General features: G+C 43.8%; 2 protein-coding genes across 3 annotated transcripts in view; one reads left to right on the forward strand and one right to left on the reverse strand.

Annotated features, from left to right (window-relative positions):
* The window catches only part of LOC142814398 (uncharacterized), a 181254-nt gene extending 180845 nt beyond the window's left edge, over window positions 1-409 (forward strand). The window contains exon 2 of the mRNA XM_075893141.1: window positions 204-409. Coding sequence (XP_075749256.1) covers window positions 204-409 — 206 coding nt within the window. The remainder of the gene's footprint in view (window positions 1-203) is intronic.
* LOC142814565 (uncharacterized) overlaps window positions 1-12316 on the reverse strand; it is a 416641-nt gene that overhangs the window by 175815 nt on the left and 228510 nt on the right. The gene's annotated exons all lie outside the window — the stretch shown is intronic.

Below are 12316 nucleotides of genomic sequence, written 5' to 3' on the forward strand. Positions count from 1 at the left end.
TAGATGACGAAGGTAAACGAAACACCCAAACATGATAATCCTGACACGGAAGTCATGTACGGCATCGTTTACCTCCACCTCGTAACGTTGTGCTGGTTCTAGAGTGACATATCAACATTTCTAATTCGTGCTTCGCATACGATCTATTCCCACTGTACAAGGGATCGGACAATTTTTTTAATGTCTTGATCCCGCCTGTGCAGGAAAATGCCCGCACTATGCGGAGAAGTCTTGGGATATCTTCCACATGGTGTGGGCGTGCCAGTCAACCCCTTGCCTCACCCCTAAATCGAACCCCGCCCGGGAGAACTGGGAGGCGGCCCTGCTCGGCTGCTCCGAGCTGGCGAGCCAGAAGGCCCTGGTGAACCGAGCCCGAGTCGCGTTGGACGCCAATGGGCTTCTGCAATGAGGAGCCCACCTAGTGTTTGTGAGGGGTGTCTCACACCAGGCCACCTCTCACATACTCCCTGTATATAAATAGAATAAAGTTTTTTTTTCTTTTTCTCCATCTGTTCGTGTTTGCCCGCTCAGGCCTTCCAGAAAATTCAAAAATAATCTGGAAGGTTGTCGCATGCGGGTGGTTTGCGCAAGCAAGTGAGTATACGCGCGTGGCACCGTTTACACAAAAGTTGCGAAAGAAGTGCCACTGGCAATAGCAAAGAAGCCAAAAAAAATAAAAAAAGATGAATGTTCATTATGAGGACCATGAGAGGTAATACGCATTAATGAAGTGAGCACATAAAGAAATTCTATTGACTCTCTCTGTTTTCGTGTGGTTTTAACACGACTGCGACATTATTAAGAGCAGAAATACAAGGCATCCCGGCTGCGGCGGCTGCATTTCCAATGGAGGCGGAAACGTTGTAGGCCCGTGTGCTCAGATTTGGGTGCACGTTAAAGAACCCCAGGTAGTCGAAATTTCCAGAGCCCTCCACTACGGTGTCTCTCATAATCATACGGTGGTTTTGGGACGTTAAACCCCACATATCATCATCATCAAATACAAGGCGTTATGAAAGTGAGTTTCGGGGACTGTTTTGAATACCGCGTGTGTAGCTGACATTTACGGGCACGGAGAAAAGCAGGCGACCACTGTATTGAAATAGAAAACTGCTGCACATTCATACTGAAGGGGATGTGTGGAAGAGGGGTCTTTCAATATCACGCGGGACAAGCGGTTGTTGCAGTTGTAAAATGCGCGCCTAATGCACAGGCACAAGTTTGGGACCGCATGTCGTAAAAATTGAATGAAGGGGTAGCTTTTCAGAAGGCTGCAATGCGTATAATAACCCACGGCAAGATCACAAAAACAAGGACGTATAACACAAAATCCTATGGGTCCCATCTTCCGCTCTTATTTCCCTCTACTGGTGAGATGATTTTTCCCGCAAACAAGTAGGATGAAATCCAAGATTGCTTCGCTTCTGCACCCCTCAATGGTCACAATGCAGACATAATTCGAGGAAACGTTGCGTAACTTTTCGAGTTAGCTCTGCAATTTTCGGGTGCCGGCTACCGTTCACTATTATTTTTTTCTTGTTTCCTGAGGTCCAGATGAAAAAAGGACGTAGGTTTCGACATGTTCTACAACCTACGCAGTCGTCTTTTTTTGTGAGTCAGTTCCGCTGACAAGGTTTTTCCGCTGGAAAATGAGAGCTGCGTTCATCCAACTAGGAACAAGGAAGTACAAACGTAGAAGCCAAAGCCACGTGGAAAGGCACTGCAGCTCGCGTGAGCAGCAGTACTGCTGCAGTGCTGCAAGGCAGTCCCGCAATGTAAAAAAAACAAACACGTCTAGACAGCATTGTTGTAAACCTCCTGACTGCTTTCACGATGCGAACAGCTGGCGGCACAAACGACATAGAATCCTGTGCCTTCTCTGCTCTACATAGTTTTTGCAAGCTCGTAATGCCTACTCTTTCCCAAATTTTTACGCTTTCAATAAACAAGAATCACCGGACCGGTGAAGATTCCAGCAGTTTTTTTTTCTTCTTCTTAACGCTGGTAAATGTTGGCCCAAAGCAAGTCTAAAAATACGCAGTAACACTGGAACCCAAACTTCTATGGAGGTAGTAATAAAGTTCGTCTCGACTCGAACCTCGGCTCAACAGGTTGAAATAATAATAACAATTGTTGCAGTTTAACGTCCCAAAACAACGGCAGGAGAGACGCCGCGGTGAACGGCTCCGAAAATTTCGCCTACCTGGGGTTCTTTGTGTACACCTAAACCTAAGTACGCAGGCCTCAAGCATTTTCTCCTCCATCGATAATGCGGCCACCGCGGCCTTGAATCGATCCCATGACCTGTGGGTGAGCAGCCGAGTGCCTTAACCACATACCACCATGGCGTGTTTAGGTTAGAATGAACTCATGCGAAATTCGTCGTGTCGCTCACTACGCTAGCTTATAAAATTCACCGCCAGTGCTGGCAAAAGCAATGTGGAGCTCTTAAATTATGGCTTCCCATTACGATGTGTAGCGAGAAAGTGATGGTGGTGCACTAGGGATATATTTTTAATGGCAAAGCTCCTTATGGTGTCGCCCGATCGTCCCGTTATCGTAGTAATCACCGGCAGCGCATACCCGAGAGAGTGGTCCTTAATATGTTCGCTGGATGGCGCTACTTTTATATGATGAATACATGATGAAAAGATGTGAGATGGCGGTGCTTGGAGTGTTCGCTAAATATACGGACGTACGGACGGACATGCAAATGGATGGACGGACGGACGGACTGACGGTTGTAGAGACGGACAGCCAGACAGCCAGACAGAGGGGTGGACGCACGGACGAATGGCTGCACGAAGAGACAGACAGACAGACAGACAGACAGACAGACAGACAGACAGACAGACAGACAGACAGACAGACAGACAGACAGACAGACAGACAGACAGACAGACAGACAGACAGACAGACAAACGGATGGACGGAAGAACGGATGGACGCACGGAAGGATGGACGCACCGACGGTCACACGGATGGACAGACACATGGACGAATGCATGGACAGATGTAAGCAAGAACGAATGGACTGACGGAAGCACGGACGGACGGATGAACCCTTCGCCCCACTAATCCTCATTAACTATGGGGATATGCTGTGTTTTTTTAATAATTTTACTTGTACATACTTCAGCCTTATACCAAGGGCGATATGGCAGGAGTGGCGACCACCTCACATGTCAATTGCAGACAGAGATAGCTTATTGGATGAGTGTGAACAAGCCCGGTCAATACTGTTTTACGTTCAAATGCTGTAAAGAAAAACATTTGTACAAATTAGCCGTAGGTTTAGGTGCAGAAGATTAGGATCGTACTGCCTACGAGTACAGGAAGGTTGAGCAAACCCTAAGTATAGATTTTGGCGGGTACAGCGTGGAGAGTTAATGAAGGCGCGCTGGAAGGTTAAGAATTTATTGTAGCAAAGTGTTGTCAAAATGTTCAATTGGAGATTAGAAAGATTAGAAGAGGGTGAAAAGTTACTATCGTTATGACGGTAAATAAATGCGAACAAGCAGTGGCATTTCTGCTCTTACAGCTTGGGAACTCCGATTAAAAACCCTTTTGAGGTATAACTCAGAGTAGTACCGTCACTACTCAATAATGTGTTAGTCAGAATATTTTCTAGAGTAGCGCACTTTTATGATTTGTTATCCTACAAATTAGATAAAGCAAATGCCCATAACGACAAAAAAAGCTTAACCACTTTACAAAGTACTCATCAAATCAAAGCTTACAAGTAACAAGAGCAAATTTCAGGTGGCAGTTCGAAGGCATCATCATCATCACCATCATCATCATCATCATTATCATCATCATCATCATTATCATCAGTCTGACTACGTCCACTGCAGGACAAAGGCCTCTCCCATGTTCCACCAGTTAACCCGGTCCTGTGCTTGCTGCTGCCAATTTATACCCGCAAACTTTTTAATCTCATCTGCCCACCTAAGCTTCTCTCTCCCCCTAACCCGCTTTCCTTCTCTGGGAATCCAGTTATTTACCCTTAATGACCAGCGGTTATCCTGTCTACGCGCTACATGCCCGGCCAATGTCCATTTCCTCTTCTTTATTTCAACTATGATATCCTTAACCCCCGTTTGTCTCCTAATCCACTCTGCTCTCTTCTTTTCTCTTAAGGTTACACCTACCATTTTTCTTTCCATTGCTCGCTGCGTCGTCCTCAATTTAAGCTGAACCCTCTTTGTAAGTCTCCAGGTTTCTGCTCCGTAGCTAAGTACAGGCAAGATACAGCTGTTATATACCTTCCTCTTGAGGCATAGTGGCAATCTACCTGTCATAATTTGAGAGTGCTTGCCGAATGTGCTCCACCCCATTCTTATTCATCTAGTTACTTCAATCTCGTGGTTCGGTTCTGCGGTTATTACACTGCCCTAAGTAGACATAGTCTTTTACAACTTCAAGTGCACTATTACCTATCTCGAAGCGCTGCTCCTTTCCGAGGTTGTTGTACATCGCTTTCGTTTTCTGCAGATTAATTTCAAGACCCACCTTTCTGCTCTCCTTGTTTAACTCCGTAATCATGAGTTGCAATTAGTCATCTGAGTTACTCAGCAATGCAATGTCATCGGCGAAGCGCAGGTTACTAAGGTATTCTCCATTAACTCTTAACCCTAACTGTTCCCATTCTAGGCTTCTGAAAACCTCCTGTAAGCACGAAGTTCGTAGGCAAAATGACGTAATTCTGTGCGATAAGCTAACAGCATCCTGAGTAAAAGCTTACCAATATAGGTGAAGGGTAATTCCAAAGCGCATTCAAACGCTGGAAAGCCAACTCTGGTGTTTTTCGTTGTTGAAATAATGCAAGTACAGATAGTTTAGCTTATCACCAAAGCATAACTTACGAAACAAGGTCTATGAAAGAAGATAACATATGCGTGCTATTTCTTTGATAGCAGCGATTGACCCGTATTCACAAAAACCTTGTTGCACTTGAAAATTTTTTTAAAACAAAATTCATGTCGATACCGGCACTGGCCATATTTTTAAGGAAGGCGATCGACCAACGGCAAAAAACTATTGTGAAAAAATAACACAGCGAATTCGGCTCTGAAAGATGGAAAAATTGTCATAATTCATACCTCACTTGAACGCGAATAAAACACGTAGCGACCAAGGAACTTGCGAAGGTGTCATCAGTTGTTTCGAGTGTCATGTCGTGATGTGTTGCTCGTGGATAAGTGTTACTTTTTGTGTGATCTCTTTTAATACATTTTTGTTTGCGTATACAAACATATGCATGCCCGCAGATACTGTTAATTTTTTTACCAGCCACACTTCTTGAACCCTTGTGCACATTGCGTTATACATCAGAGGCCATTTTACGGAGAGATAAAGTGATCTCACGACCAAATGTTTATTCGCTGTCTCCCTACTACAAGTGCTACAAGATGAATACAACGTACGCAAATGATGCCTGTTATTCATATCTCCTTACCATTGCTTGTAGCTTTGCAGACACAAGAAGAATCGAATGCCCACGCAAGAGTGTCTCTCATAGATGTAATGTGATGTTTCAGAGAAGAGCGCTGCGCCTCTCTACAGAATTGGCTAACGTTGGAAGGCCTAGTGCAACTCATGATTCATTGCTGAGAAAGTATAACGCTAGCTCGCCAGTCGAGCTATTGTAACAGAATCGACTGCCATGAAGAACACGTTCCGGTGGTGCTAACGAAGCGTGCCTTTAGCAGCCAGTGAGTGGTGCCTCATTTTTTCCCCACTGCTAGCTAATGCAAATACGCGAGAAACTTCGAGACCTGGAAGCCCCAAGAATAAGGAAAGCGCCTTATCTATTGAGGACCCCCGAAGCGTGCGAAGCACTCTCGGGACGCAAATACTCTTGACGCGCGCAAACAACTTTGCCCTCTTGCGCATGTACGCGCATCCTCCACTCGTCCAGCCTTCATCGCTTTGTCTATGTAGCAGTGCGTCACTGCACGGTCCACTCACTGAACATATCATCCCTCTGCGTAAATTTTCCGGTTCTGCTTGCTTGCTTTCCTGATCCTTTCTTGTGGATCTTACCCACTAAAGGGAATTGGCCAAGAAGCCGGCGGTTAATGTATGTCAATAAAAGGATTATCCAGGCTAGAGAAATATGATTACCTTGTTTTGATATGACAGGACTATTTTGGCACAATGTAAAAAAAGGCGAAAGAAAAGAAATAATAGGGTTTTTTGAATATCTGAGGTGTGATCATTATATGAAATTCTTCTGAAGGTTAAGTAAATGCAGTGTAATAAAGAAATAATAACAGTAAGATTGGTTAGTAAAACTCGAGAGCTGATAAATGGCTCAGCAATGTAATCTCCTTGTGTCACATAGGAATTGGCAGAGGGTTTGGCAGCTTTAGGTGCTATATGCTATGTCTGTGTCGCCATTTTTTCTTCCTCTTCGTATTTTATTTTTTTTGGCTAAGCCTCCTGTAAGAGGCGCGTTCTTATCTAAGCTGTCTATTTTTTCTTCTTTCCGGCCATTGGTTCTGCGGTGAATTTTTCAAGCTTCCAGCGAGTGTTCCCGTCTGCCTTCAAAATAAGGCAGACTTACAGCGCAGTGGCAAATGGATTTGCATCTACTTTGTATTTTCGCTCACAGCAAGCCCTGCTTTTAAGCTCACAAAATAAGACGCTGCCACTGGCACTGGAATAGACAAGCCTTGAGTCTCCCTAAGTTTGTTGCAATCAAGATCTTGTATCCAGAAGCTAGGCTTCCCACACTTGCTAGCCGTTTTAAATTTTTAGCTACACAGGCATTTCTCAGGCTGTATGAATCGCCAGTAAGGCGCTTAGGAACAGTTTTTAATGGCCGTTCTGACTTATTTTTCGAACAATACTGGTCGAGATTTCGTTTACCCCAAATTCTGGTCATACAGCTCTTTTTAGATGATTTAGACGTTCAAATTATAGTTGTTCCTTTAATCAGTACCATTAACAATGCTATTAAGTTACGGTTTGATGATATATTTCGGAAAATTCAAAAATGATGCTGCTCAGGTATTTTGAAGCTATATTAAGAGATTACCTGGCACATACGTCAATACAAGCAGTCATAGCAACTGATGCGTCACAAAGAGAGAAAAATGTGCAATTCGTATTTTTTCTCCTGCCCAAGACTGGTCCTTCTCACTTCACCTTCCAGATTTTGTGCCCATACTTGAAGCAGAATTTTTTGTGATAATTCTAGCACTCCGTAAATTAACTGCTTCAGTAAGGTCCGCAGTAATTTTAACAGATTCAGTATTAGTATGTGCCTCCCTTACCTCAGATGAGAACTCGCATGCTCAGAGTGCTTTCAAAGCATTAGTTCCCTCACATCTCAATCTGATCAAATTGGTCTGGATTCAAGGACACAAGGGCATTTATATAAATGAAATGGCAGATGCGATGGCAAAGTTATCTTTAAATGGGCCTGTTATTGAGGTATTACTGGTATCGAGATAGTTGATAGGCGCTAGATTAACAAAGAAACTGCTGTTAGAGAAATTTTGTACACCTTCACTTATAGCCCCATCAGAATGCAAGCACTTGTTTACCATTAGAATAGTAAAATATGTCAAACGCGAGGAACGGAAGTCGCAATCACTAGACTGCGCTGTCAAATTCCACAGCAAAATTTATATTTACACAGAGCTGGTCTGGCAGCCTCCCCTCGTGGTCTTGTTTGTGGAGTAAATGAGTAACTGAACATTACCTCATTTATTGTAATGGGATCTCTGTCTTACGAAAAGAACACTTTAGGTGCCGTTTGCCACCTTCTCGGAATAGATTTAAATGATCAAAATGTGCTTTCTTTTGGGGTTTGCCTCTTGGCCACAACGACGGGAAGATTGTGGACGCATTGCAGGAGTTAGTCGAAAGTGCAAAGAGGTTTAAGTGTTGAAATCATTCTTCGGCAGATTTTCACTTTTCCAAATTCACATTAAATCAAATACGCCACTTTATTGCATTACACTACATATTATTTACAATTCAACCATCAAACTCGTCCTGTTGCATCTTTCTTTTATTCCTCGTAAATTGAATAATTTTAACCTGTTATTAGGGAAGAAATTTATGAAAACTGTCCGGTTCTTGGCCAATCGCCCAGCGTGGGTATGCACCACATCTTCAAAGATCCTGACTTGACTGCGAAAAAAGCTCTCCTAAGCTGCCTCGTTAAGCTGAAGGAAAGAAGAAACGGGCAGCAAACACCAATTAAGATTTCCTTGCAGACGCTGCCAATAACTGAAAGATACTTGAATGGACCAACGAGATTAACCCAGTGAGAAACACCGGGGTCGCACGCATCAGCTTGGCTGGTTAACCATCTGTAAGAAAATTTCAAGAGGTGATATGTCTTTTATAGAGAATCAGAAATTAGTGCGTATGTAGAAAACTGTATTCAGCCACGAACTTGCCCCAAAAACAACAATATTGGGGTATTATTTAGTGATTCATCATCATCATCATCATCATCAGCCTGACTACGTCTACTGCAGGACAAAAGCCTCTCCCATGTTCCGCCAGTTAACCCGGTCCTGTACTGGCTGCTGCCAATTTATACCCGCAAACTTCTTAATCTCATCTGCCCACCCAACCTTTTCTCTCCCCCTAACCCGCTTTCCTTCTCTCGGAATCAAGTTAGTTACCCTTAATGACCAGTGGTTATCCTGTCTACGCGCTACATTCCCAGCTCATGTCCATTTCTTCTTCTTGATTTCAGCTATGATATCCTTAACCCCCTTTGTTCCCTAATCCACTCTGCTCTCTTCTTGTCCCTTAAGGTTACACCTACCATTTTTCTTTCCATTGCTCGCTGCGTCGTCCTCAATTTAATCTGGACCCTCTTTGTAAGTCTCCAGGTTTCTGCTCCGTAGCTAAGTACCGGCAAGATACAGCTGTTATATACCTCTGTCTTGAGGGATAGTGGCAATCTACCCGTCGATCATAATTTGGGAGTGCTTGCCTAATGTGATCCACCCCATTCTTATTCTTCTAGTTACTTCAATCTCGTGGTTCGGCTCCGCGGGTATTACCTGCCCTAAGTAGACATAGTCTTTTACAACTTGAAGTGCACTATTACCTATCTCGAAGCGCTGCTCTTTTCCGAGGTTGTTGTACATTACTTTCGTTTTCTGCAGATTCATTTTAAGACCTACCTTTCTGCTCTCCTCGTCTAACTCCGTAATCATGAGTTGCAATTCGTCCCCTGAGTTACTCAGCAATGCAATGTCATCGGCGAAGTGCAGGTTACTAAGGTACTCTCCATTAACTCTTATCCCTAACTGTTCCCATTCTAGGCTTGTGAAAACCTCCTGTAAGCACGCGGTAAATAACATTGGGGAGATTGTGTCCCCCTACCTTACAACCTTCTTGATTGGTATTCTGTTGCTTTCTTTATGAAGCACTATGGTAGCAGTTGATCCCCTGTAGATTTCTTCCAGAATGTTTACATATAGTTCATCGACGCCCTGATTCCGCAGTGTCTGTATGACGGCTGATATTTCTACTGAATCAAACGCCTTCTTGTAATCTATGAAGGCTATGTATAGTGGTTGGTTATATTCTGAGCATTTCTCTATTACCTGATTGATAGTATGAATGTGGTCGATTGTTGAGTAGCCTGTTCAAAATCCTGCTTGTTCCTTTGGTTGATTGAATTCTAATGTTTTGTTTACTCTGTTAGCAATTACGTTTGTAAATAGATTGTATACTACAGAGAGCAAGCTAATCGGCCTGTAATTCTTCAAGTCCTTGTCATCTTTTTTCTTACGTATTTAGATGATGTTAGTGTTCTTCCAAGACTCTGGTACTCTTCCCGTCAGGAGACACCTCGTAAACAGGGTGGCTAGTTTTTCTAACACAATCTGTCCTCCATCTTTCAGCAGATCTGATGTTACCTGATCCTCACCAGCAGCTTGGACTCTTTGCATGCTCTCCAAAGCTTTTCTGACTTCTTCTATCATTACTGGTGCGGTGTCATCTGGGTTACTGCTAGTTTTTATAGTATTAAAGTCGTGGTTGTCCCGGCTACTGTACAGATCTCTGTAAAACTCCTCCGCTATTTTAACTATCTTATCCATATTGGTAGTTATTTGCCTTCTTTGTCCCTTAGTGCATACGTCCAATTTTTGCCTATCCCAAGTTTCCTCTTCACTGCTTTGACGCTTCCTCCGTTTTTCAGAGCGTGTTCAATTCTCTCCATGTTATACCTTCTTACATCGCATACTTTACGTCTATTAATCAACTTCGAAAACTCAGCCACTTCTATTTTGTCTGTTGTACTTGACACTTTCATGATTTGACGCTTCTTAATTAGGTTCTTCGTTTCCTGGGAAAGCTTGCAAGTGTCCTGTCTAACTACCCGGCCTCCAACTTCCACTGCACACTCCGTAATGATACTCGTCAGATTATCATTCATTGTATCTATGCTAACGTTGGTTTCCTCATTAAGAGTCGAGTACTTGTTCTGAAGTGAGACTCTGAATTCCTGTACTTTCTTTCTCAGTGCTAGCTCATTAATTGGCGTCTTGCGTATCAGTTTCTGTCGTTCCTTTCTCAAGTCTAGGCGAATTCGAGACCATACCATTCTATGGTCACTGCATCGTACCTTGCCAACCACTTCCACATCCTGCACGATGCCTGGGTGTGCACTCATTATAAAGTCTATTTCGTTCTTATTTTCGCCATTGGGGCTCCTCCATGTCCACTTGCGGTTTCCTTGTTTTCGGTAGAAGGTATTCAAAATCCGTAAATTATTGCGTTCTGCGAATTCTGCTAGTAGCTCTCCTCTGGCGTTTCTAGTACCGATGCCATAATCTCCTACTGCCTGGTCTCCAGCCTGCTTCTTCCCTACCTTTGCATTAAAGTCGCCCATCACTATAGTATACTGTGTTTTTACCTTACTCATTGCCGATTCCACGTCTTCATAGAAGCTTTCAACTGAAGCGTCATCATGGCTGGATGTAGGCGCGTAAGCCTGTACTACCTTCATCTTGTATCTTTTATTCAGTTTAATTACGATACCTACCACCCTTTCATTAATGCTATAGTATTCCTCGATGTTGCCAGCTATGTTTCTGTGAATTAGGAACCCCACTCCCAGTTCTCTTCTGTCTGCCAAGCCCCTGTAGCAAAGGACGTGCCCATTCTGTAGCACCGTATAGGCCTCATCTGTCCTCCTAACCTCACTGAGCCCTATTATATCCCATTTAACACCCTCTAGCTCCTCAAATAGTACAGCTAGACTTCCCTCACTAGATAATATTCTAGCGTTAAACGTTGCCACGTTCAGGTTCCAATGGCGGCCTGTCCGGATCCAGAGATTCTTAGCAGCCTCTGCTGCATTGCAGATCTGACCGCCGCCGTGGACAGTTGCTTCGCAGCTTCTGGGGACTGAGGGCCGTGAGTTATTAGACGTATGCATGTGGGAGGTAGTGGCCAGATACTGCACCAGGGTGGTCAATCCTTCTCTGGTGAGGGAGTGCGTTCCCGGTGTTGGTTAACGGTGAGGCCGCACCCCAGGCCTCGTATTGCAGTTCCATCACCACGCGGATTTTTTTTATCCGGTTGGAAATTTCGCGGCACCGGGATTTGAACCATGGACCTTTTGCATGCGAGGCGGATGCTCTAACCACTACGCCATCGCTTAGCGTGCATTCCTTAACGTGTACCCAAATCTGAGCACACGGGCCTACAACATTTCCGCCTCCATCAGAAATGCAGCCGCCGCAACCGGGACTCGATCCCGCAACCTCCGGGTCAGCATCCGAGTACTTTAGCCACTAGACCACTGCGGCGGGGGCTGACAAGTGAAGAGTAGCCGTTATGCTGCCTACGTTTCACTGTGTTGCAGTAAGATCACTTGTTTTTCTGGAGCTTGAATTCCAGTTTTTCACGACAGCCAGTTGTGTGTTTTTTTTTCTATAGCAGCAACGAGGCACAGTTACCACCGCGTTTGAAGTAAAGTTAGGATCAGGTATTCTTGGAGCCACAAATCACTCGGCAAAGCAAAAAACCAGCCCTGATAACTTTGAGAAATTCCAAGTTTCTTGCATCTCACTTTTTGCATGTTTCTTTAGTTCGAAAAAAAAACCCTTTTAACCAAAGAATTTGTCAAGTTCCAGGCCAATTCAAATTAACGAGGTTTTATAGTATCAACTTTTTTTTCGTTTTTTTCAACTTAGAGGTAATATTCTGTGTTAGTTGCAATGAATGCAACTGATCAATTCTTATAAAGTATGCAGAATTATATTAAAGCAGTAACTGCAGTGCAATTTGAAGAATTACAACAAACCAATGATTTGCTTTTAAA

The sequence above is a fragment of the Rhipicephalus microplus genome, chromosome 4, assembly GCF_043290135.1.
Source record: "Rhipicephalus microplus isolate Deutch F79 chromosome 4, USDA_Rmic, whole genome shotgun sequence".
NCBI lineage: Eukaryota > Metazoa > Arthropoda > Arachnida > Ixodida > Ixodidae > Rhipicephalus > Rhipicephalus microplus.